The sequence below is a fragment of the Schistocerca cancellata genome, chromosome 1, assembly GCF_023864275.1.
Source record: "Schistocerca cancellata isolate TAMUIC-IGC-003103 chromosome 1, iqSchCanc2.1, whole genome shotgun sequence".
Classification (NCBI taxonomy): Eukaryota; Metazoa; Arthropoda; class Insecta; order Orthoptera; family Acrididae; genus Schistocerca; species Schistocerca cancellata.
Genome location: NC_064626.1, coordinates 868,656,830 through 868,683,412, shown reverse-complemented (window position 1 = coordinate 868,683,412; position 26,583 = coordinate 868,656,830). Strand labels below are relative to the sequence as shown.

At 38.3% G+C, this 26,583-nt stretch overlaps 1 protein-coding gene across 1 annotated transcript in view; it reads right to left on the bottom strand.

The window, feature by feature from the left end:
* LOC126189843 (cilia- and flagella-associated protein 251-like) overlaps positions 1-26,583 on the bottom strand; it is a 794,634-nt gene that overhangs the window by 603,754 nt on the left and 164,297 nt on the right. The window contains exon 6 of the mRNA XM_049930974.1: positions 14,878-15,032. Within this exon, the coding sequence (XP_049786931.1) occupies positions 14,878-15,032 (155 nt within the window). The remainder of the gene's footprint in view (positions 1-14,877; positions 15,033-26,583) is intronic.

The window sequence follows — 26,583 nt, the reverse complement described above, 5'->3', positions numbered from 1 at the left end:
GAGGGAAGGAAAGGGAAAGACGAAAGGATGTGGGTTTTAAGGGAGAGGGTAAGGAGTCATTACAATCCTGGGAGCGGAAAGACTTACCTTGGGGGGAAAAAGGGACAGGTATACACTCGCACACACACACACACATATCCATCCGCACATATACAGACACCTGGCATCTGTTATTACTTTTATGTTGTAATTTCATGTATGACACATTCCATGACCTTGGAGTTTTGCTCCTCAATTTGGTCCTATGGAATTTGACATGTAAATAAATAAATAAATAAAATTATGTTCAAGAGACATTTAAAGAAACATAATTTCAGTTAAATGAAAAACAAAATAAATTTGAGAGTTTTACAAAGGAAAAAGTAGAATGCTTGGATACAAATGTAGAGACCAAGTAGAAAAGTGTGAACAAAGAGAAATATAAGGGAAGGAATACTGCAATCGAGTTTTGCAGGAACATAGCCAACAGACTTAGATGAAAATGGAAGAAGTTATAAAAGGATCACTTCTGTGACTGAGAATACAGTAGCGAGTTTGGAGAGAACAGTACAAGGTAGAAGTGGTGCTGCTTCAGCTTTGGTAGTACATGTGAGAGATGGCAGTAGTTTTAATAACATGCTTTTTTATCCTAAAGGGATGTACGTCCATTCTCTTTTATACATCATTTCATAAATCAGTTTGCTGTAAAGTGGATAGAGAAAGATAAGTTAAAGAGGGCCTTTGCTTGGTTAAAAGGAGTAAGTTTGAATCGGGAACCAGATGTGCCTGACAAATGTGAAACTTTTGAGGAATTTGTGTCAGCTTTTCTGGGAAAGTATTGGCTCTAAGAGGAACAAAGTGATGTTATAGAAGATTTTAAGAGAGCTCTGTGTTATGATAGGAGAAACAGGGAGTGTATGCAAGAATATCGTAAAAAATTTGGACAGTATTTGGGGTGATAGGAATACTGCAGAGATGCTAATACAGAGGTCACCTCCCAATAAAATATGTGAAATGATAGAGCATAATAAAAATATTAAAGACTTTTTGAATAGAGTGACAGATGTAGACAGATAGCAAACAAATTGTTTGTTTCATGAAAACGGAGTCTCTGAGTGGTACCATGAGAACCTAGGTCAAACGAACACAGCAAACCAAGTAAATGTGAGAGGTAGATGAGGACGAAGTCAAATCAGTTCCAGGGCTAACAGTAGAGGTCCTGATAGAGTAGAATTTCAGATGGGAAACGGTACCCCACAACAATGAAGGCCCATGCTGGGGTAGGTCAAACACTTGGGCCTACCAATGTAACACGTTGCCATGATAAGACAAGAAGTTTAGTAATATACACTCCTGGAAATGGAAAAAAGAACACATTGACACCGGTGTGTCAGACCCACCATACTTGCTCCGGACATTGCGAGAAGGCTGTACAAGCAATGATCACACGCACGGCACAGCGGACACACCAGGAACCGCAGTGTTGGCCGTCGAATGGCGCTAGCTGCGCTGCATTTGTGCACCGCCGCCGTCAGTGTCAGCCAGTTTGCCGTGGCATACGGAGCTCCATCGCAGTCTTTAACACTGGTAGCATGCCGCGACAGCGCGGACGTGAACCGTATGTGCAGTTGACGGACTTTGAGCGAGGGCGTATAGTGGGCATGCGGGAGGCCGGGTGGACGTACCGCCGAATTGCTCAACACGTGGGGCGTGAAGTCTCCACAGTACATCGATGTCGCCAGTGGTCGGCGGAAGGTGCACGTGCCCGTCGACCTGGGACCGGACCGCAGCGACGCACGGATGCACGCCAAGACCGTAGGATCCTACGCAGTGCCGTAGGGGACCGCACCGCCACTTCCCAGCAAATTAGGGACACTGTTGCTCCTGGGGTATCGGTGAGGACCATTCGCAACCGTCTCCATGAAGCTGGGCTATGGTCCCGCACACCGTTAGGCCGTCTTCCGCTCATGCCCCAACATCATGCAGCCCGCCTCCAGTGGTGTCACGACATGCGTGAATGGAGGGACGAATGGAGACGTGTCGTCTTCAGTGATGAGAGTCGCTTCTGCCTTGGTGCCAATGATGGTCGTATGCGTGTTTGGCGCCGTGCAGGTGAGCGCCACAATCAGGACTGCATACGACCGAGGCACACAGGGCCAACACCCGGCATTGTGGTGTGGGGAGCGATCTCCTACACTGGCCGTACACCACTGGTGATCGTCGAGGGGACACTGAATAGTGCACGGTACATCCAAACCGTCAACGAACCCATCATTCTACCATTCCTAGACTGGCAAGGGAACTTGCTGTTCCAACAGGACAATGCACGTCCGCATGTATCCCGTGTCACCCAACATGCTCTAGAAGGTGTAAGTCAACTACCCTGGCCAGCAAGATCTTTGGATCTGTCCCCCATTGAGCATGTTTGGGACTGGATGAAGCGTCGTCTCACGCGGTCTGCACGTCCAGCACGAACGCTGGTCCAACTGAGGCACCAGGTGGAAATGGCATGGCAAGCCGTTCCACAGGACTACATCCAGCATCTCTACGATCGTCTCCATGGGAGAATAGCAGCCTGCATTGCTGCGAAAGGTGGATATACACTGTACTAGTGCCGACATTGTGCATGCTCTGTTGCCTGTGTCTATGTGCCTGTGGTTCTGTCAGTGTGATCATGTGATGTATCTGACCCCAGGAATGTGTCAATAGAGTTTCCCCTTCCTGGGACAATGAATTCACGGTGTTCTTATTTCAATTTCCAGGAGTGTATAATATGGGTAATATTAATCATGGTGACAGAAGATGTGAAACTGAGAATATGGCGATTGAGGAGATTGCACCTGAAATTAATTGTAGAAGTAATGTAGAGCCAGTGGGTTCATGTATGTAAATGTTTTCCCAAATGTATAATGGAGTTAAAAAGTTTGAGGAGGTGAAGGGAGGTGAAAGAGAGGAAGACGAAGTGATACAAACTGAAAGTGTTGACAATGAAGAAGAAGATAATGATGAAAGTAGTTGTAAAGGAGAAGAAGAAGAAATGATACAAGAGATGAATTTCTGTTATATTGTAGCTTGCAGGAAAATAATAAGGAAGGTGAGGAGTGCATATCAGAAAATGTTTGAGGTGAGATTTCGGTAAATCCTGTGAACAATGATACAGATGCAAATCTGGAGAAGAAGGTTAATATTTTCATCACTGATAAAAAATAAGGAAATGGCAACTTGTAATGAGGAGGAAAGAAGTTTATGCACAATTCAAAAAGTGTCATGAGAAGGATTAATTTCGAAGTTAGGTTGTACAGATCAGGAATGTGGAAATATTAAGAGAGATTTGTTACATGAGGAAGAGGAGGTTGATGACATTAAAGCTGGACAACTGCTTGTAAGACTAAAAATGAATGGTCAGGAAGAGAAAGCTCTTTTGGACAGTGGTAGTCAAATCAGTGCAGTTGCTGAAGAATTTTGTAATGGTATGAAGGATGATAATGAATGATGGATGTGTCAGTATTGGAGATGACAATAGTTGGTGTTATGGGTAAACTGAATGAAGGTGTTAAGCATCAAATTACACTACTGGCCATTAAAATTGCTACACCACGAAGATGACGTGCTACAGATGCAAAATTAACCGACAGGAAGAAGATGCTGTGATATGCAAATGATTAGCTTTTCAGAGCATTCACACCTACAATGTGCTGACATGAGGAAAGTTTCCAACTGATTTCTCATACACAAACATACACAACCGGCATTTCGTGGTGAAACATTGTTGTGACGCCTCATGTAAGGAGGAGAAATGCGTAGCGTACCATCACGTTTCCGACTTTGATAAAGGTCGGATTGTAGCCTATCGCCATTGTGGTTAATCGTATAGCAACACTGCTGCTCGTGTTGGTCGAGATCCAATGACTGTTAGCAGAATATGGAGTCGGTGGGTTCAGGAGGTTAATATGGAATGCTGTGCTGGATCCCAACGGCCTCGTATCACTAGCAGTTGAGATGATAGGCATCTTATCCACATGGCTGTAACAGATCGTGCAGCCATGTCTTGATCCCTGAGTCAACAGATGGGGACGTTTGCAAGACAACAACCATCTGCACGAACAGTTCGACGACGTTTGCAGCAGCATGGACTATCAGCTTGGAGACCATGGCTGCGGTTACCCTTGATGCTGCATCATAGACAGGAATGCCTGCGATAGTGTACTCAACGATGAACCTGGGTGCACGAATGGCAAATGTCATTTTTTCGGATGAATCCAGGTTCTGTTTACAGCAACATGATGGTCGCACCCGTGTTTGGCGACATCGCGGTGAACGCACATTGGAAGCATGTATTCGTCATAGCCATACTGGTGTATCACTCGGCGTGATGGTATGGGGTCCCATTGGTTAAACGTCTCAGTCACCTCTTGTTCGCAATGACGGCACTTTGGATAGTGGACGTTACATTTCAGATGTGTTACGACCCATGGCTCTACCCTTCATTCGATCCCTGCAAAATCCTACATTTCAGCACAATAATGCATGACCGCATGTTGCAGGTCCTGTACAGGCCTTACTGGATACAGAAAATGTTCGACTGCTGCCCTGGTCAACACATTCTCCAGATCTCTCACCAATTGAAAATGTCTGGTCAATGGTGGCCGAGCAACTGGCTTGTCACAATACGCCAATCCCTACTATTGATGAACTGTGGTATTTTGTTAAAGCTGCATGGGCAGCTGTACCTGTACAAGCCATCCAAGGTCTGTTTGACTCAATGCTCAGGCATATCAAGGCCGTTATTATGGCCAGAGGTGGTTGTTCTGGGTACAGATTTCTCAGGATCTATGCCCCAAATTGTGTGAAAGTGTAATCACATGTCAGTTCTAGTATAATATATTTGTCCAATGAATACTTGTTTATCATCTGCATTTCTTCTTGGTGTAGCAATTTTAATGGTCAGTAATGTATTTTGGAGTTTGAGTTTGGGTGCATAAGTCTGGTCCACAGTTTTTTTGTGATACCTGGTCTGATTATGGATATTATTTTAGGGATGGATTGGTTAATAGAATGAAAAGCAGAGGTCAATTGTGGAGACAGTTTTATCAGTTCTGGTAGTGAAGGGTCACAAGCAGAAATAACTTTCAATGGTCCAGCAAAGGATAATAACAATTTAGTTTGACACCTAAAAATAAAAGTGATGCCAATAGGTGTTGATGTTGAGGATTTAGAACTGAATCTAGATTTTGGTAGTAGTGGAGATGAGGGAGGAATAATGGAAGAATTGAAGAACCAACTGGATAAAGTGAAAGGATTGAATGAGCAACAGAGAGGGTAAGAGGGCAGTTGAGAGAAGTTATAGGGGTGAATAGAGATACATTCTATGATGAAATGGGTGAAGTTAAGAACTTTAAGAGTACATTAGATGTGAAACCACAGGAAGTTTTTGGGAAAAAACCTTTTGCTTAGCATTTGCCCTCAGAGAAGCAGTGTACAAAATATTAAGAGAAAAGTGTTGTGTTACAGAAGAAGAGTAAGAAGGAGTACAATAGTACACTGATCATTGTGTGCAAAAAGGATGGTAATGTCAGGGTGGTCATAATGCTACTATGTTGAATACAATAGTGGGTAGAGAGACTGATCACCCAGAGAACATGGATAAGATACTGAAAAAATACTACAAGATGCACGATATGACAAACCTTGATTTGACAAGTGTTTACTGGCAAGTACCATTTGCAGACAACTTTAGGAGGTATACTGTCTTTTTGGTGAATGGAAAGTGTTACCAATGTACTGTGGTTCTGTTTGGGTTGATATTAGTGTGTCATTGATCATACAAGCAGTAAACCAAGTTATAGGACTGGAGATGAGTTCCAAAATAATGATGTATGTAGATAACCTATTGCAAGAGTATTGTAACCTGTTGGAAGAGGCTTTTCAAGCTTTGAAAAAAGGGGTCATGAGCCTTAGGCTTCAGAAATTTGGATTGATGAGAATGGAAATAAAATTCTTAGGGAGGATCTTATCCAACCCCAGAATTAGAGTTGATCCTTAAAAGACAAGAGCAATTAAGGAATATAGATCTCTGAGGAATCATAGACAGTTACAGTCTCCTGGGTTTGTCTAATTTTTTGTTATACAAATTTTGTTTCTGGACAAGTGTCCAATAACCCATGTTTGAACAGGTTTTTAAGTCCTAATGTAGCTTTTGTTTGGAAAGCTGAGCGTCAGGAAAATTTTAATTATTTTAAGGAGTACTTGAAAGATGACAGAATGTTATACCATCCTCACCTTAGTCAACCTTTCTGTCTAGGAACTGACTCTAGTGTATACAGTGTTTCAAAATTTTGGGAATGATGAAAAGGAAGACCATAGGAAAACAGGCTTTGCACACAGATCACTGACTAGCTATTGTAAAAATTACAGTGTGATTGATTATTAAGCTTTGGTGATAATTTGGAGATACTAACATTTACGCTGCTCATCAAGCACTTATATTTTTTAAAGAAACTTAGACTAATGCATTCACAGTTGAGGAGGCAGACAGTGTTTATGCAAAAATTTGAATTTGAAATCAAGTATGTCAAAAGTAAACAGAACAAAGTAGCAGGTACATTATCCAGGCAACCACTGGGAGAGAAAAGGTAGGACAAGATGTAGATGAGGATCATGTAAGACTATTTTATATAAAAGGAGTTCAGGAAGAGAAGAAAACAGGAGGAATTTGCAAATACATGAGAAAGCATCAGAATGATGATGAGATAAGGAGGACAATAAAAAGGGAATTAGATATGCCAAATAGCAACAATAAACTGTTGAAATACTACAAGATACATGATACAGTTTTGTTTAGTTGATCTAATGAAAATTCAGAAGATTGGAAGGTGTATTGGCCAAGTAAGTACATAGATGATATAATTGTTTATATCCATTTGTGTTTTGCACATGTAGTTGCTAAGAAATCAAAAACTAAGAGAGTGTGTAGTTCTTGGCAACATGGTAAGGAGGGTAAGTACCCATTTTAAACCTGTGACAAGTGTCAGAAAAGGTTACTTATCAAACTTGTAGGGTTTCCATGCAAAGTGTTAAACTACATTATTTGATTGAATTGCTGGCAGCCAATTTTTACAGTTCTTTGCCGAACATGAAGGGAGCTTTCCCCTATGTCATTGTAGTGTTGGAAGTATTCTCTAAATTTATAAAACTCTATCCTTTGCATAAATCAACTGACAAAGTGATTCAAACTAAATTAGAAAACGACAATTTTGTGAAATTTGGCAAACCAAAAGCCATACTTTCTGATAAAGGGTCACAGATTGCATGTAAAAGATGGGAGGTAGATCTCACCAGCCATGGAATAACAGTAATATAGACAGTAACATGTTATCCAGCTGGAAATCCTGCAGATCATTATATGAGTGAAATTGAATGGTTGTGCCACACATACTGCACCAGCATTCACAACTCATTGGGAGATGATGTTGAGAATATTGAAGATGTAACAAGTATGTAAATCATGATGTAACAGCATTTATTCCGTATGAGATTATGAAAGGAGAGAGATCTTTGAATTTTGTAGAGGAAAAACTGGCTTTCCCCTTTAGAGATGAAAAGTCAAAGAAGAAATTTAGTCTTAAGAACATAGTGGATTTGAAACTGTATAAGGTTAGAGTGACACAAACAAGGTGAATGCATTGAGTGCAATAAATTTTCAGTGTAAAGGTTGGCATCCACAAGGAAAAATGAATGAAGGTGCAGGGAGTGTATAATTTTATTCGTTGAAGTATAAGCAGAGTCTCAATTTTCTTGAGTTTATGTGGCCAATTAAAGCAGAGGATGTTTCATAGCATGATCAGTGTTAATTTAATAGTAGCCAATGTCTCCTAATTTGCTTACAACATGCAAATGGAGTAATAATGCTATGAAACATAGCAATAGGCAAGAGTTATGTCAAATTGTAAATAAAATTCGAAATTTCAGTTGATTTCATAGGTTCGTAAAATGAAATAGGTTGAAAGACTGCTTGTGTCATGAAACAAAGTAACAACAATGATTTCTGTAACACTTGTTGCTACAGGAATAAGTGTACAGCAACAGGGACTTCATATGTGATTCATATGTGATAAGTCAAGAAATGAAAACCTACATAAAGGACTAAAAACAAAAATACTTAAAATGTGATTATTGGGGGTTCTACACAAATTATCAATTTTATTACGTTTTGTAGTATGCCAATGAGAATAGATTAAACTAGTTCTTTGCAGACTGTGTCACATTATTTCTATTATTGGTGGGATAATTTATGAATACAGGAGCGATGAAAAAATTATTCTTATTTTATCTCTTATGATGACAATTTGTATACGATTTTTGTTTAAGTTCAAAAGATAACAGTAGTATTTTAAGTTATTTCACTTACATGAATACATGCAGTACACAAACAACATACTTTATCTGTGTTTGATTATGAGAGTGTCGAGAGAGCAACACATTATAAAATGGGGGCCACATGGAAAGATAACACTATAGGGTGATATACAATTTTTTCCCCTTTCCTGTATTTTCTTTTACTTCTTTCCTTTCATCATACATTGAAAGGGTTGTTTCAGAATGAGTTTTGTAAATATAACTCTTGGTGTATTTATGTTTCTGTTTGCATACAATAGTTGTTATGAATGTGATTGCCATTTCCAATTATTCTGATGTTGTATACTTTATTATTTGTTAACATGTTATTTGAATTTATTTTCTATGGACAGAGTAGCACGCCACTGTGATTTTGTATAAAACTGCCTACTGATGAAATCAGAATCTCTAAAAGTGTTATGTGATGTAAAGTCTATGAGAGATGTGGAATTGTATTGACACATCAGTAGAGAAGGCATCAACAAAGAGTCAGCAGGAAGAAGAAGTGAGTGGAGGTGATTGTCTTGCCATGACACTGTATTGATGTCAATAAAAAATATCAGTGTTTGGACAGTGCTACATTTATGATCCCAGTGTATACAGTGATTAAAGAACTAGTGAGTATACTTGCCATATTGTTCATTTTCCAGAACTATATTCTGACTCATTAAGCATAAAACTTTGATGTACAGACCAGTCAGCCATGTGCACACCGTACAGATACTGTTTTTGATTGTGGACAGCACACACCATTTAGTGCATACCTTGGATTGTGGAATGAAACAGAAAACATGGTAACACATTTTACTGTTGTATATTGATACAAAGAACTTTTAACTATTAATGAATGGTGTACTGATCACAGCAAGATTGAAGTGGTTGTGTCAACAGCGGCACAGACACTTATTTCTCTGTCTAAACCACAGAGTAATGATTTACAATACAATCAACTTGATTCACTTTGTGGATGGATGTACTGTGAAAAGTGCCATAGCACAATTGCATACCATAAATTTGAAAATTGCACCTAAAATGTATAATATCCATTATTATGTCAGGATACATCACACTTTAATGGAAAGAAGCATGTTTTATTCTTGTTGTTTTATGCAGATACATAGATTGGAGCTAATTCTGCAAGCACTGAGCATACCTGTTACATTCACAACTGGCACTTATGATCAAGGATATCAGCAAGACAACATCAATTACTGGATCACATCCTCAAGGATCATGGACTAACGACATGGACATCGACAACTCACTGGCAACATCAAGTAAGTGGAAACTGTTTTGAAGGAATATTGGCAAAGAGAAACCTTAAAGTACATCATTCTAATCAATGATGTAAAAACTTTTCATATAGAAACAACAATAACTTTTCTTGGCCATTCATTTTGCATAATTGTAAATTGCATATTGTACTACTATTCAACAGTGTTGTGTAAAGGAAAATTGCCTCTCATCATATAGCGGAGATGCCAAGTCGCAAACAGGCACAACAAAAAGACTCTCATAAATGTAGCTTTGGACCAGATAGGCCTTTGTCAAAATTAGACACACTCATGCAAACACAACTCACACACACACATGACTGCAGTCTCAGGCAGCTGAGGCCACACTCATACTTGGGTGCCCGAAACTGCAGTCATGTGTGTGTGTGTGTGTGTGTGAGTTGCATTTGCATGAGTGTGTATGTGTGTATTCACGCCTAATTTTGATGAAGGCCTTACTGGCCGAAAGCTATATCTGTGACAGTCTTTTTGTTGTGCCTGTCTGCAACTTGACATTTTCCCTATATGGTGTGTGGCAACTTCCCTCTTCACAATACTGTTACTTTCCATCTTGGATTTTCCAGTGTAATATTATTCACCTTTATATTGAATAACATTCAGAACAGCAGTTAAACGTTGGTTTCTCTCATGTAATTATTTCTTTTCATAACTGTAATAACTTTACAAACCAGTAAATATCTGACACAGTCATTTTTGCAAGCAATAGTTACTATTACTGATGAGATAAGAGTTAAAGACTTTCAATTTCTTTTCATGTAGTTTGTACGTGATTACCTACATTTGCATGTTTTGTTGTTAAACATTTAATCTCATATGAATTATTGTGCTCAGCCAATGAATTTTGTACTCTACCTCATCAACCGCCCTTGCATTAGTAGGTAGAAACACATCATGAGTTGTTCAGTTTGTTTTCAAGAATATTTTGTCAGTGGTAATCTGTTCAATTTGAGGCCAATGGGTGATCATTTGTAATGTTATAGTTTTGGGTAATTACTTGCATGTGTGAATGTAATGTTCAGCCAAATTGAAGAAAAGTAGAGTGTTCCAGTTTTCAGTTAACTTACAATTTCTGGCCAAGGTAACTTTAGGGGAGAAAGATTGGAGCAGTGTCAGTCCAAGTAGTTGAACATGATCATTTCTAGCCCAGTTGAGGTTCAAGGAGGTGCTGTTTTGGATCATACAATTACATTTTGTGATACACACTGACCCACTGTCACCACATATGACATCCAAACTGATTAAGATATTCACACCACGTTCGGCTTCACACTACTTCACAAAATTTTTACATCATTCAATCACTTAAATCCTAGGAGGCTGGGGCATTGCAGTTGCTTGTCTAGTTTGGTATGAATATGCCAGTCCACAAACTAACCCTTTTTTGAATCATTGTGACTTTGCTCGACTCACAACAATCTGCAACATACACAAACAAAAATTTTGTTTTGTTGTCATGTAAGCCAAATGTGTGAATATCTTAATTAGTTTGGGTGCTGTAACACAATGAAGTTATAACATGTGTTTCTGAGACACCCTGTATATCCAGCCATAATTCCTCTAACAAGCTCCTGCTCAGAACTGAATGTTTCGAGTTCTTTGTTGCAGTATGATGCTAGTTCTTGTACCTAATTTGCTGAATGTGTAAATGTTTCTACTTTATAGTTTATAGTTTAGTGACCATTGCTGCTCCTAAAACCTCATGATAACTGACACCAGTTTAAATGTGGCCCTCTGAAAGAGGTCAGATCCAATACATTTTCATCATGTGTGCACTTCTGCACTATCTGCTCTAGCTAGTTTTCAGATATGGGATTTAACAAAGGTTCACAAGATGTTTTTGTACTGACCACTTACAAAACTGTAACTATACCAGTTCATTGTTGGATGAAGGATGTCTCCACCAGTGATGATAGTTTGACTGGGGAACATATGCCTACAAACTGAGGTTTCCTCTACAATTTTTGTTTACATTTGAGGGTCAGTCTGATGATCAACAGAAAAATTCAGTTATGTATTTATGTTCTCCCTTGAATTGTGTCCCATCCAATAATCTTGTATGCACCTTCAATTGTGTCTCGTTAGATTAGAGTTTCTTATAGTATGCAATAAACACACCATCTCCATTTTTCATTAGTCTATCTTTTTGATATACACTTAGATTTATCCCAAAAATCTTGCTGCTATCAATTTTGGGTCTTATTCGGCTTTCTGTATGTAGTATTATGTGAAATCCATTGTTTTTTAGGAGTGCTTCAGATCTGCTACTTTGTTGTGAATACTTTTGCAGTTGATTCCTTTGATTTTAAAAAGCCTCATCTGTCAGGGAGTGTTGGAATGGGAGGATTTCTTTGGATCCCATACTAGTACTTTGGGGTCTTCTGTAGCAAATGTTACCGGGACTGTATGGAGAGTCACCTTATCTAGAAACTCCTTGTGTGGAAAACATAGTTTCAGTTACCTGGGTGTGAGTCTCTAAGTTGTAGTACAGACCTGACCCATTTAGGGTGTCCTACAGTTCCCAAACCTGTGGTGCACATCCAGGAATTCACAGTCTCACATGCCACGTAATCTTTAAAGCCTCTTGTTCAAGCCTTTCACTCACCTCTGGGACAGGGGGTCTTCATCAGTTAGGGGGGCAATGACAAATGTTGTAGATTGTGAGCTTCTTTAATACCCCATAAGAAGGATGCTCTTCACAACTTTCTCTGCCAAAAACTGGAATGAACAAAGTGTGAGTGCAGAGACCTTACAACAAATGTCACTTCTTTTAACACAATCTGCAGTTTTTTGCACATTGTTCCCTCAATGGGTGCCAGAACAGCCTGTTCAACATGTTGAAATAGGACTCCACAGCAAGGTCATCCATAGGACAGTTTGTGTGGTAGGAGGGTGAGGGGCAGATCTGGAGGTATAAAATATTTTTAATATTCTGGAAGACAAATGGTGACTTCTTGCAACTAGCCACACAAAGGAGCCAGTTCCAACATTGCTAGAAATCTGTCATTTTCTTGAAAGGAAAAATCTGACTGCGCTACATTTCTTTCCTTTCCCTGAGAGTTGCAGAGGGGGGACGGGCTTGTTGTAGGCTATGGCCACCCTTATGACAGGGATATACATTGATTGCATGAGGTGATCCTTCCCATCCCTTACTGCCATTTTCTTAAGAGTTACCATTATTTGCCATACACCTGAACAGCCAATAATTAATAAGCTGCTATCCGTTTATATTTGCCTCCCCTCAACAGAGGAAACAATAGATTAGGCAACAGGTGAGGTGTATCTTACTGATTTGATTCCTGTTTCAGAATAAAACATCACCTCAGACTTGTTGGTTAGTGGTTGGCTGTAATTAGCTGAATTCTCACTTGCGCATATATTCCTACCACTGACATGTCCTCACAGATAGATATATCTTGCACTTCTTGTGGAGGAGATGGTATCCACCGAGGAGCAATTACATGAGGTACATTTGGTACCACTATTATGACAAGAGAAAAACTGTACATGAAATTTACTGTTTCCTTGAAGGTACTTGGGATTTTGAGTCATGATTTTTTTTTTTTAATTTGGGTTATGCTCATTAACAGTTTAAAAATTGTGGAACTTTACAATGAATGTAGAATGCACTTTACCACAGACATGTCACTCACAGCCAAGTGAACATGTGGCTAAAAGCATCATATATATCATCGACGGGCCATATGCTCAAGATATAATAGAAACTGAGATTCCTCTGGTACGTTGGATACGTACCCTTTGACAGCCCACCCAACACACATAGTCCCAGCAACTTCCAATTTAGTGACAGCACTCTGACCAACTTAGCTACAGCAGTCAGAGCAACATCTTGCTACTAAATCATCCTGTGCCCAAGAACCCAAGAACGGTATTTGCATTGTGCCTGGTGCAATGTTTTACATGTCAATAAACAAATATTTTTAAACTGATGTTGTTGCTTCTCATTTAATTTCTGGAGCTGTTAAACTGCAAGGATTACAACTAGCTTTACTTTCTGAAGCAACTAAATTTCAACACCAATACTGCTGTTGTGACAAGAGAAAAACCTTTGATAAAATTTATTGATTACCTGACGCTTGGAACTTTGTTCTGTACCAAGTTACATTCCCTAACAAAATTACATAACAAAATCAAAAATAGTTGAAATGTACAAAAATAGAGACAATATACATTGCTGCTGGAGAGGAATGTAAATTTAACATAATATAACACTTGCTGCAGGAACTGTAGCCTGCAAATGATGATTTACTACAGACTATCATATCCACAGCATATGTTACTTCTAAAAATTATCAAAACTATACCATTATTCATGTTGGTATACACTGAAAATTGGGAAAATGGAAAAAAATACAATGGCCAAATTTGAATGAAGTGAAATAGATTGCTTACAAATGAATATGATCAGTCACAACTGCAATATTTTTTTTTTGTTTTTTGTTTTTATATAAGGTTATCGGTTTCAGTCTGTTTCAGACCATTTCCAGACACAAACTATGATGGTATGTGGTGGTTATGAACAAATCAGACACTACACCTCAGCTGCTTACATCATTCGTTGATGTGTAGTGCCTGCTCCATTCACAGTCACCATCTACCACGATGGAGTAGGTCTGGAGATGGTCTAAAACAGATCAAAACCACTAACATTATATAAAAAAATGTTTATTGTGGTCATGACTTTTCATAGTCAGTTTTAAATAATAAATGAATTGCTGCACTTCAGAGAGACATGCTCTCAAAAATTACTGATATAGATTACTACTTCTGCTATAGCATGAAACACATTTTTCATAGCACTCAACATTCAAAAATACACAATATGTGATTACACACATAAGTTTTGATGTAATCAAAATAATAATTTTCTTTGAATTTTATATGTACTTTTTAGATTTGTTACTGAATTAAATTTTTCTGATACAAGTGATTCTACTCAAAAATGATGGAAATACATGAAGTCAGCTTTGATTTGTACATAAACATACAAAATACAAGGAGTTTTCTCTTAGTAGGTTTCGTGACACCTTCTACACTATTGTGCCACAGATGAACATTGCCGTGTTAGTGTCTCCCTCTGAAAACAGTGAAAACCATAGGGCACAACAAAGCACATCTTCTGCAATAAGTGGCTACCAAGTCTAATTAGTATGTCAAGAACTATTGTTTTAGTAAGTATTTTCCAACATACCTTCAGGATACTCACTGCCATATGTCCATACCCAAAATGCAAGTGTTTGCTCCGGGTCACCACCAACACTTACCAGATATTTTGCATTGTGGCTCAGTGCTACAACCCTACTTCCATATTCACCATGAGGGTCAAAGAGTGTAAGAATAGGAACACTGTAAAAGCAAATAAGAGAACTAAGCATAACATTATAGTAACTGAAATGTGATTGACTTTGCACACACAAATCACAAGGGAAGTAGATATTACAGCAGAATATGAATACTAAAAAACTACTCTTCTAAATTTCTTGTCTAAAATATTAACAACAGATTAAGATCACAAACATGACTATTTATTTAATTATTTAAATTTCTTCATGCACGTATTGATCACATGATGACTTTTGCAAATGTATTAGTTTACAAAGGTGTAGTATCATATCAATTTCTGTATAATGTCGCAATACATGCAGTATTTACCTAAAAATGTTGATAGACAGCATGTACAGCATAGAATTCTTTCAGTGAATACCAGTATTTATTTACAAGAAAAGATTTTAATTTGTTTGAAATGGATCCTAGCATGTGCTCTTATGGATTCTGGCAATCTGTTGTACCAGATTGAACCACTATTATATGGACTGCGGTCTGTTATATCCTCCCCATTGTCATCACAATAAGAAGAGATATGCAATCAGCACAAGTCATCACATGGGAATTAGCAGCCTATACAAGATATTTATACACATAAGAAAAAAAATGGTCTCAGCATTGACTCCTGTGGCATGCCCTGGATTACTGTTTCAGTCATAGACTGAATGTTGATTTCTCTCAACCCATTTTGATAATGTATTTTTTAGAATGTATACAGTTTTTAGGTACTGGTACACAGTCAGGAGTTCAAGAGATGAGTGTATGATACTGCATGCTCTCAGTTTCTGCAAGGCAAGAGCATGGTTGACCAGATCAAAACCTTTTGTGAGATGTAAAAATATGAGCACAGTATTCTTTCCTTCCTCTAGATAGCTACAGATTAGGTGCAAAAATACTGAGACAGCTGTTTGATGTAGCGATTTTCTCGAAATACATGTCGGGTTTCTGTCAGCAGACTTTATTCTGTGGAAAAAGCATAACCAGGTGCAAGTCTTGCTTACTCAAAAATGTACTAGATGTAGGAATCAGTGGTGTTGGTTTGCAATTTACATATTGGACAATCCTGTTGTTTCATGTGTTGAAAAATATGTTGCATCCTCCTCACTGTCACCATATCAATTGGCATAAGTCACTACATGGTAATTACAAGGTTCCTTCGAGGAGCATTGTCAGACGACTAAATAAAAAAAGATCAATCATTTTTTATGCATTGGTCTGACAACCCTCCTCTTCAGTGCATTGGGAAACATACCCTCTCTGGTACAACAATTATTGAGATATGTAATTGGTTTAACCACAACATTGATGCCTCTTTAATTAGTGATATGGAGTGAACATCCCAACCACTTGCTTTTTAGTTGTAGAATTATTCTGCTTATCTTTTGTTCTCTTACTTCCTCAAATTCAAAGCCTTTGTCTGTTGTGTAATTGTGTACTGGGTTGCTGAGTGGCTCTGTGACTATGTTCAAGAGATAATGATAATGAGCGTATGGCATTGATGGCCGGCAGACCCCTCGCAGAGCGGATCGGCTGCCGCTCCACAAGTTCTTTAACACCACTATGGCAACGTGCGAGTGAATGAGGATGAAATTATGATTACAGACACACAACACCCAGTCATCTCGAGGCAGAGAAATTCCCTGACCCCGCTGGGAATCGTACCCGGGACCCCGTGCACGGGAAGCGAGAATGCTACCGCAAGACCACGAGCCATGGACTGTTCCAGAGATAAAATCCTGGTTAAGAATGTTGCAAACAGTTTTTTCATCTTCTATCAGATGACCTTCATGCCTAATATTTATTGCTTCCCCATCTGTGTTCATACACGTTTTACAACATTCGTTAATGAGGTTCCAGGAGGCATGACTTACACTCACTGACTGTATTATTGATTCAGTGTGGATTTGAGTCCTAAAATTTAGGATTTCTGATTTGAAACTTGGTATTAGTATATTTTTCTTTTAAAAATTTACAGCCCAACTGAGATGTACAGTATGCAGAGCTCACAGATATTCTGTCTGAGCTTGATTAATGTAGTTAATAAATTTTAACTTACTCTTTCTCCCCACTGATTAGGAATTTTTTTGTTTTAATTGAATGACAGGAGTCAAAATGCCTAAACAGAAGTTATAGAATTCATTCCATTTATTATCTGATTTTTCTAACTGGTGGATATCGTCCCAAATCTCTCTAGCTAGTGTATCTTAGAACATGATTATGTTCAAAGTGGTTGGGCTTCATTTCTGCCGTATTATGTTTTTTTTTTTTTTTTTTTTAGTTTCTGGAGGATCCTCATTTGAGTAATCAATTTTCTGATAGTAATGATCAGAAAACTGAAATTCTAGGTCATTGAACTTATTTGCTAACTGCTTAGTCTGTCCTACTAGAGGTGAAATCTGTAATCCTGGTGTCACATTTGCAAGATTACATGAATTCAATAAATCTGACAATTTTAAATAACTAATATTACAGGAATTTGCATCCATATTTAAATCACCCAGTACTGTGATGTCATCAGCTCGAACTTCATCAACTGTCTTACTGGGGCTGATCCAACTCCACATTTAGCAGCACCCAACACTTTGTGTTCCACTGCTCTATTCATGAAACCTTTGTAACATATCACAATGCTAGACAATTCAAGTGATCCTATTGTGCAGTACTGTTCAAGAAATAATAGGGTTTCTTCTTCTTTTTCTTAAAAAAATGATAAACATATGTAGATTATGTTCATCCACGAAAGCTTGCAGCAAGTGCAGTTTATTTCTTAAATATTATATCTTTAAATGCATAAGATAGAATGGCTTTTTCTGTTCATTTCTACAGTGTTTGCTGTAGCAGAAAGATTTATTTTCATGGAAGAGATACAAAGTTTAAGTCTTGTTAACATTTACATTAAAATATTTGTTTGGTGTAAGAGCAACTTTTTTCTGTACACAAGTTGTCAGTTCCATCCTGGGCAATGGAGGTTCATTTCATAAGCATGAGAGAGGGAGAGATGTTTGTATTGTTTCTCTCGTGTAAATCACCATTAAAGAAACTGAGGCAAGTTCCTCTGGTGTGTAGGGCATGTTACTACTTATGCTGCTGGTGATAATGATGTTTTAACTGCTGGTTCACTTGCAAACAAACTGTTTTCATTTATTATCCCTTTGACTGTTGTGGATGAGTTAACTGGTCAAGATGTGATTAAACATGGTCTCTGGGTTCTCCTTAACCCTTGAGTGAGCATGCTGATGTTCATAACAGGAGCAGGTGAGCAATGTACATTGTACACATGTAAAGAATAGCTGTCTTTATGTTACCAAGGTAAATGTGTATGAGCAAAATCACACTTAAATCTTAGTTTAATCACAGAATGATAAAATAAACTTATGTGACTCTTCCAGCTTTCCCTGTGGATATGTTGTAAATAGTCTTCACTGTTTTGCCGCTGGATCATGTTGTGTAAATTTCACAATATTTCTTCAGAGCAACTGTCCAACATCTTCAGATGGTTAAACCTTGCTGGTGGGTAGGTACAACTTATGGTATCCGCACATCAACACCCTGTTTCTAGAACACACATGCAAAGAATGCAAAGGCACACAAATCACGCATGCGCAATGATTTGCAGACAGATGGTGCCATACTCAAATGCCCTCTGCCAAAAATCGCAGACTGGCTCTCTTGCACGTGCACTGTACACTGTGTTTACTAATAGCACGGCCAGATGTTACTCACTGAAGACTGTATCAGACCAATGTTATGACAGGTCTGTTATAAAAAAAAAATCTCAATTTTCACATCGCAGCCAATGCAGGTTTCCAGGCTGTGCCCAGTTGAAACCCTGAAACCCTGATGGTGAGATTATTGGCTGTTCATACATGTATTGCTTCCTTAATGATACAATCTCAGAAAGATGATGCCAGGGATAAAACTTCTGTCATTTAATACACGAAAAGACAGAAGTTTAATCCCCAGTATTGTGTCATTAAGGAAGCAATACAAAAAGGAAGAGATTTCTGATATTCATGGTACACTTGTGAAATGGTGTATGGGAAAATCCCCACTTCATCGCCACCTTGGAAATGCTGTGTCCCATTGCTCATGTGCCAACTATAACACTCTGTACAAACTCATTTAAATCTTGATAACCTCCCACTGTAGCAGCAGTAACCAATTTAACAGCTGCACCAGACACTTGTGGTCTTAATAGGCATTGCCAACCGCAGTGCCATATTCTGCCTGTTTACATATCTCTGTATTTGAATACACATGCCTATGCCAGTTTCCCGAGGGGGGAAGGCAGAAAGACAGAGTTCCATATCTCCTTCTATACCACTGGATCAATTTCGACCAAATTTGGTAACATATATGACTCATTATCTGGGGAGAAGTACTGTGTGCATAAGTACCACTTAGCTCGCATAAGGGTGGGGTAAGAGTGAGAAGGGTTGGCAACCCCTGACTTCTAAGCTGTCCTGCATGCAGGGACATTGGGCATGTAGTATCAGAACATGCTCCAGTGACTATATGTGGGGATGGGCATGGCTGAGCAAAGTGGGCATAAGAAGAGGGTTAGTGCGAGGAGGAGATGTAGAGAGAGAGAGGGGAGAAGGTTGTGGGCAGAAAGAGGGGGAGAAGCAGATGGTCCAAGAAAGAGGAGGGAGGAGATAGGTGGAGTTTGGGGGAGGAAGAGGAAATGGATAAAGTTGGGAAGGAGGAGATGAACAGATAGAGGGAGGAGTGGGAGATGGATAGGGAGAACAGGTAAGAGTGGCTGGACAGAGAGAGGGAGAGAACAACATGGACAGAGGCAGGGGGAGGAGGTGGTATGTGTAATATATGCACCATAGAGGTTTGCATACAGAGCTTCTGGTGAAAAGCTAGGAGATAAATAAATCCTACCCTTTTATGATACAGTACACTTATTGCACTCATTATTTTCTGGTATTCCACCCAATATCAACAAATTTATTTACAGAAGCATACCATCAGAATGTTATGTAAATTACATAAGCAAACATATTACACAAGCCTCTTCAGGGACTTTAGGGTTCTTACAATTCAGTGCTTATACTTCCATTCTCTAATGAAGTTTGTGCTTACACATAATAGTTAATTCATGATCAATACCCACAATACTGAACTAAAAACAGTTTCCATATAGACTGTGCATTCTTGTCTGGTGTACAGGAAACACACACACACACACACAGGCACACACACACATGTACACACAATGAAAGATTAGATTAGAGATTAGATTAATTTTTTGTTCCATAGATCCAGGAGACAATTCAATGTATAGTAGAAGCACTGAGTTGTGTCCCAGTATATCTGCTGACCTGCAGTCCTAGCATAGTGCACTCGGCTGGCACAATGTTGGTGTGTGTGTGTGTGTGTGTGTGTGTGTGTGAACATGCATGCATGCATGTTATAACAGAACGTAAAATCATGTATGTCAGTAATTTCTTTACGTGTAATGTTTTATGTAAATATAGCCTTTGACTGCGAGTTTAACAACTAAGAGACTGTTATCTTTGGTCATGCGGGAAGGAGGTGGATCTTTGGAAGAGGTGACTGGCAGTCTTTTGATCTGGAGCGTGGGTTGGAGGAGGTGGTGATACAGATGTGGTGGAAAACAATGTCTTATTTCATATTAGTGTAGAAGTGTTAAATGTGAATAAATGAATTAAATAGTGATGTGCAAATCTAATGTAATGCTTGCTCTCTAAAAATCAAAATACCACGTCGCACTACAAACCAGTTAGTCTCATCTAAACACAAAGAAAACCACGGGAACTTTGCAGTGGAATCACCTCTACACTTCACGGAGACAACGCAGCCATCGATATGAGTTAAGTACCAAACTGTTCGTACTTGTTAACATCCTCAGACTATAAATTTGAATCTCCTGTAGTTCCTGAAGTCACCATGTGGACAAAGCAGTAGGACAACTTATAGACTGGATATCTTAGGAAGAGGTCTGTTAAAATGTAAACTATAATTCATTAAAAGATTCTTCTGAAAGCCAGCAAAGATTTCATTCTTTCTTTTGTGGCTGATGATGACTCAACACTTCTGCTATTTGGTAAGCTGTCTCATTTTCTCCTAAATTATGTACACACACACAAACAAACAAAGGGAGAGAGAAAGACTTTTATACTTAGCTAGGTAAAGTCTTTCTCTCTCTCTCTTTCTTAAACACACACATTTTTGTCAGGAGATATGATATGAGTTTGTATCTGAAATTAATACTATGTACTACCTTCTGTACATCTCTGGGTAAGTGATCAAAGAGTTTTGTGGCTGACTACCTTATTCCTTTCTGTACCAAAAGAAGGCTGAGTCACAGGTAGAGGATTATGAAAGCTATATTTCATATCAAACATAATCAACTCTTGACAACAGACTTCATAAAGAGAACAAACATACTGTCAGGGTCTTGTCAGTATACCCAGATGTATAACCCATTAACAAAGTCCTGACTTATCTTGTTCTTATTACTTTGACAGAAGCTTGATCCTGAGTATACCCAGGCAACTTAAGAACAGACATTTGAAAAAATTAAACTTTGCTTACATCCATTTCAGCTCTAACAGTGAAATGTTTTGTTGATAGAAAGCATCCATAGCCTGGCTGTTATGTTTTGGTTGAGGTAGTTGCCACTAGATACTCAACAACAAAACACACACTTTCAGCTGCTATCCTGTTATATTTTTTAGGCACTGCTTCCAGAAATGGATGGCTATAGTGCTGCTGAGTTTGACACTGAATATAGTAGCTAAGAAAGTGAAGCAGAATGTGATGTTATCTCATTACAGACTAAAAGTGACAACAGTTTATCAGATGACTGACAGGTGCTTGTCAGTGGTATGAGATAAAGGTGTCCACTGTGCCCAAACAAGCTCCTCCAAGATTCACATTCACAGGAAACCACTGTCAAATACATGGTTCGACTTCATACAGAGACAGAAACCAAAAAATGATTTTAAGTTTCACGATATTTTAGACAAAGAAGAGTACCCAATTATAATCGAGGTATTAATTATGATCTTTGAAAATTTTTAACTCAACATTTACAGCTGTTAATACTATATTTACATGTCTGTATTAATGTCATTCATCACAGTATGTTTTTCATCAATAAAAAAATACAATTTTTTTGCTTATAAATTATAGAGTGCAGCAATCAGTCGTCCTTTTTTAGATTTTATTACGCACATCCAGATTTCAGCTAGTGGCTAGCCATTCTCAATGCACTATTTTCTATTCTCAGTGCATGTAAGTCCCTGATGTTCAGGCGTCAGTCACATTTCTTTGAATACCAAACAAACACACACACACACACACACACACACACACACACACACAAATAGAGAGAGAGATTTATTCAACGAAATGTGACTGATGCCCAAACAAAATGGACTTCCATGCACTGAGAATAGAAAATAGTGCATTGAGAATGGCTAGCCACTAGCCGCAATCTGGATTTGCATAATAAAATGTAAAAAAGGATGACTGATTGCTGCACTCTATAATTTATACGCCACATAACAGTTGCTGAGTGCACCCACTTTCCGAATGGAAGGTAACCTGATGACTATTTTTTTGGAATATAATTTGTAAAAAAAAAATCAGTATGTTAAGAGATTAAAAAGTGTTCTATGAGAGGATTCTGAGTGGACACCACATATGATTATTATGCCATACTTATGAGCTGCAGACACCGTTTTCCTAGAAAACCAAATCCACTTTTTGACATTTGATCTGCAAAATCTGGCAAACATGTAACACAAATTTGCAGAGCTTAGATGTTTAATAAGTTCTATAATATGTGACTTCCAGTTTAGGTTCATCTTGCAGTACCACTTCTATTTAGTAATTTTGTGCTGTTTACTGAATGCATTTCTTTTCGTTCCACTGTATATTTATGTTTTGCTTAATCTTGCTTCTTGGGTTGTGGAGCTTTAATGTCACAGTTTTGCTTTCATTCACAATCAGTTTACTTTCATTAAATCAGTTTCAGGTTCAAAGCTCCTGTTAACATATTTTGTAGTGTTTCAAGATTTTTTATCAATGATTAAGACACTTGTGTCATCTGTAAATGGAATAATATTTTGACAGTCTGTGTAGACATCAAGTCATTTGCATATAAATAAAATATGCCCAAGTACAGATACTTCTGATGCATCATATGTAACATCACGACTTAACAAAACATATCTGCATTGCCTGGTTTTTGTCTGTGACATAGTACTGGTTCCAAACATTAGACAAAACCAACCATACATAAATGAAAAAAAAAGTAGTAGAATAGGATGAATGTACTGCTGAAAATCAGTTACAATGCAACAAATATAGTCAAACTCAACACACAGGAAAGAAAATTGTACAAATAAACAATAGGGTTATAGAAATATTTGATGAGTATTTGTTTTTTGGGTGACTGCAAAGACTGAGAAGATGGACGGGGAAAGAAATAAACAGAAGAGTAAAAAATGCATGGACTGTTTTTGGTAAAATAAGTAGGTAACTACAAAGAGATATGAAAAAGGTCAACAATACAACCTAATGCAAGATTTGGAGATAGCATTAAAATCATGGATGCACATAGTAAAAGATCACGATGCATAGAATGTCTTATATGATCTCCTTATTAGCAATTGAGGTGAAATTATGACAAAGATGATATGAGCATCAATGAATAAAAATTGACTAAGTAAGGTACCTCACTACCATTTCCATCTTCAGGATCTGCTATTAGCTACTATACAATAGTATCCGGATTTATGTATTTCTGAAGATACATATCTGACGTTCAGCTCAAATTCTGTTCTTATCTTTGTCCTTGAGGATCTATGGCTGTGAAACAATGCAACTATTGTCGTTACCAAATACTGGTACAAAAACCTGAGAAGAATGTAAAGGATCATAGACCATGGCTAATGATTCAGTCAGACTCATAACCCTAAAGCAATCTCAAATTCTTACAGTACACACATCCAAAAATTCTGTAACTGAATTTAATCTTTTGATTTCCTCTTTTGTACTACTGCACAGGAGTAGGTCAAGCCATCTGCAGTTCTAAACTGAATGTGAAAATGGTGAATCCACAGCCTACAAAATGAGCAAAATCAATCTGAAAAATCAAACAGTGTATATGGTCAACATGAAAGCAACAATTAATAACTAAGAAACTGGGAACATCATTAAATACTATGATGAAATTCATATTCACTGCAGCACTATCACATACAGTTGGTTTTTCTGTTGCAGGGCCTATATTTTCAATACATTTTCTAAGTTTCCAGCCAGATATATTATTTTCTACTTCATTCAAGACATGACATTTGTTTTTGTCTCTAATGATGTCACTTATTGTCCCAATGCTTGTTATCTACATTTGCTGTTGTTTATAATCAGGACACTATAGTATAAAATGGTCTTGTTTACTAATGGCACAACATGCACTCTTATTTTTCAGATGTTTATCTTACATAAATATTCATGGTATGGCCCATGTCCTGTCAGGTAGTGGATTTTATCTCTAGATAAATTTATGTAGCTTATGAGCATCTGCTCCTCAATGTTTGGAAAGATGCCCCATACTCTGTAACATGCTTTTTTTTCCAGCCTGCGACCACAACTAGTATGTCATCAGCATAGGTTAAAACTCCTGACACTTGAGTGTTTTCATTCAAAGTTATTAGCAATGGTTCAAGACTAAACAGGTTAGTGAAGAGAGTAACACTCCTTTGGTGCTTTCAGTGATTTGTTATGAAAGTAAGGTTGACCATAAGCATTCCCATTCTTTATCTGAGAGATATCAGCTACTACTTCTACTTGGAAAATGGCAGAAAGACATCTGGACTTTCACTTGGGGCGTACATACTTTCTTATGTCTTTCATGTTGATGATCATCATTTTCACTGCTATCCTTTGGAAGAAGCTACTTTTAGCAGGTATTAAGTGGGGTATCTCTACCCTCTAGTAATACTCCTATCATGTTTATACAGTGTAGATAGCACAGTTGGTGTTTTTACTTTCTCTGTTACTATAGTATAGGGAATACCTGTGCTTGATTATGCAAATGATTAGCAAGTCAGAGTAATTGAACAAGGTGAGTGAGAATAATGCCATCTACATTCTGTATATGGGGAAAGACTATGCAGCAGGTTTTTCATTCAGAAATAACATTGGAATATTCGTTGTTCATCAGGAGGAGAAATATATACCAGCCTGTTTCAGAATTCAACAACAATAAGATCATGGCCTACCAATACTGTGGTTTATTCTTAGGAGATACTGATGTTCATGTTGGTCAGGATCCCACAATTCTCATGAAAATATAAAATCAGTTTGTTCACGATAGTCACATTTAACACCATATAGGATCTCAGCAGTCTCATGTAATTAGTGCCCAACAGAGCTGACATCTTGTTTGTTCTACCACACTAGATCATATAGCACATACGCTTAGTCACGAAATGGGCACATACAAAGACAGTGCAGTGACATGGGGCACCATGGGCTGTCAGCACAGCAACCATTGTTGTGGTTTCCCCTGACATGGCAGCAATGGGAGGCACACTGGAAAGAGAGACACTGACAGTGATGTGCCAATGGCAATCTTGGACATGGGTTTGCACCACATCATCTTTCCAGGTGAGTCCTGGTTCTGCATACAGCATCACAATAGATGCAGCTATGTGTGGAGTTTCCAAAGAAAGTGAACATTTCCAGATCACATTTGTCATCTTCATACAGGTCCAGCACCTGCCACAAAGTTACTGGATGCTGTTGGGTTCACAGCATGATGAACTCCAGTAGACATAACCAGTAATTAGGACAGCAGGCACTGTATTTGATATGTTAAGACCAGGGACTGTGCCCCATCTTTGAGGTGCCTGTGGCATCTGTAAATAAGATAAAGCAAGACAGCATGCTGCTTGTGCTGTCTTGAGCAGGCCTGATGTAGAGCATGTTTTATTGTTGCCCTGGTCAGCAAATTCTCCAGGTTTCTCATCCACTGAAAACCTTTGATCATGGGCCACAAAGAGACTTTGACAGGCACTTTTATTGATAAACTGTGGCAATGGTATACCCCTGTACAATTTTGCTTCTTACATTGGAGAGGACCCTGAGACTACATTGTAAATATGGAATGTGGGAATTTGTCATCCAAGAAAAATTTGACTCTATGACCAGGTGGCAGCTCTGTGTACTAAATTTCTTATACTGTTTACTCCCCAACTCACCTAAAAATGCTATCATGTATTCTTCCTATTACATTGTATACACATAATAAGCAAAATTCCATTATTCGCTATCCTTCATGGTGTTGCATTTTAAAGAGCTGGCAACATTCGGCATTGAATTATAGATTAATACCTTGGAAGGAGCGAAAGGCTATTTATAATTTGTACAGAAACCAGATGGCAGTTATAAGAGTCGAGGGACATCAAAGGGAAGCAGTGGTTGGGAAGGGAGTGAGATAGGGTTGTAGCCTGTCCCCAATGTTGTTCAATCTGTATATTGAGCAAGCAGTAAAGGAAACAAAAGAAAAATTTGGAGTAGGTATTAA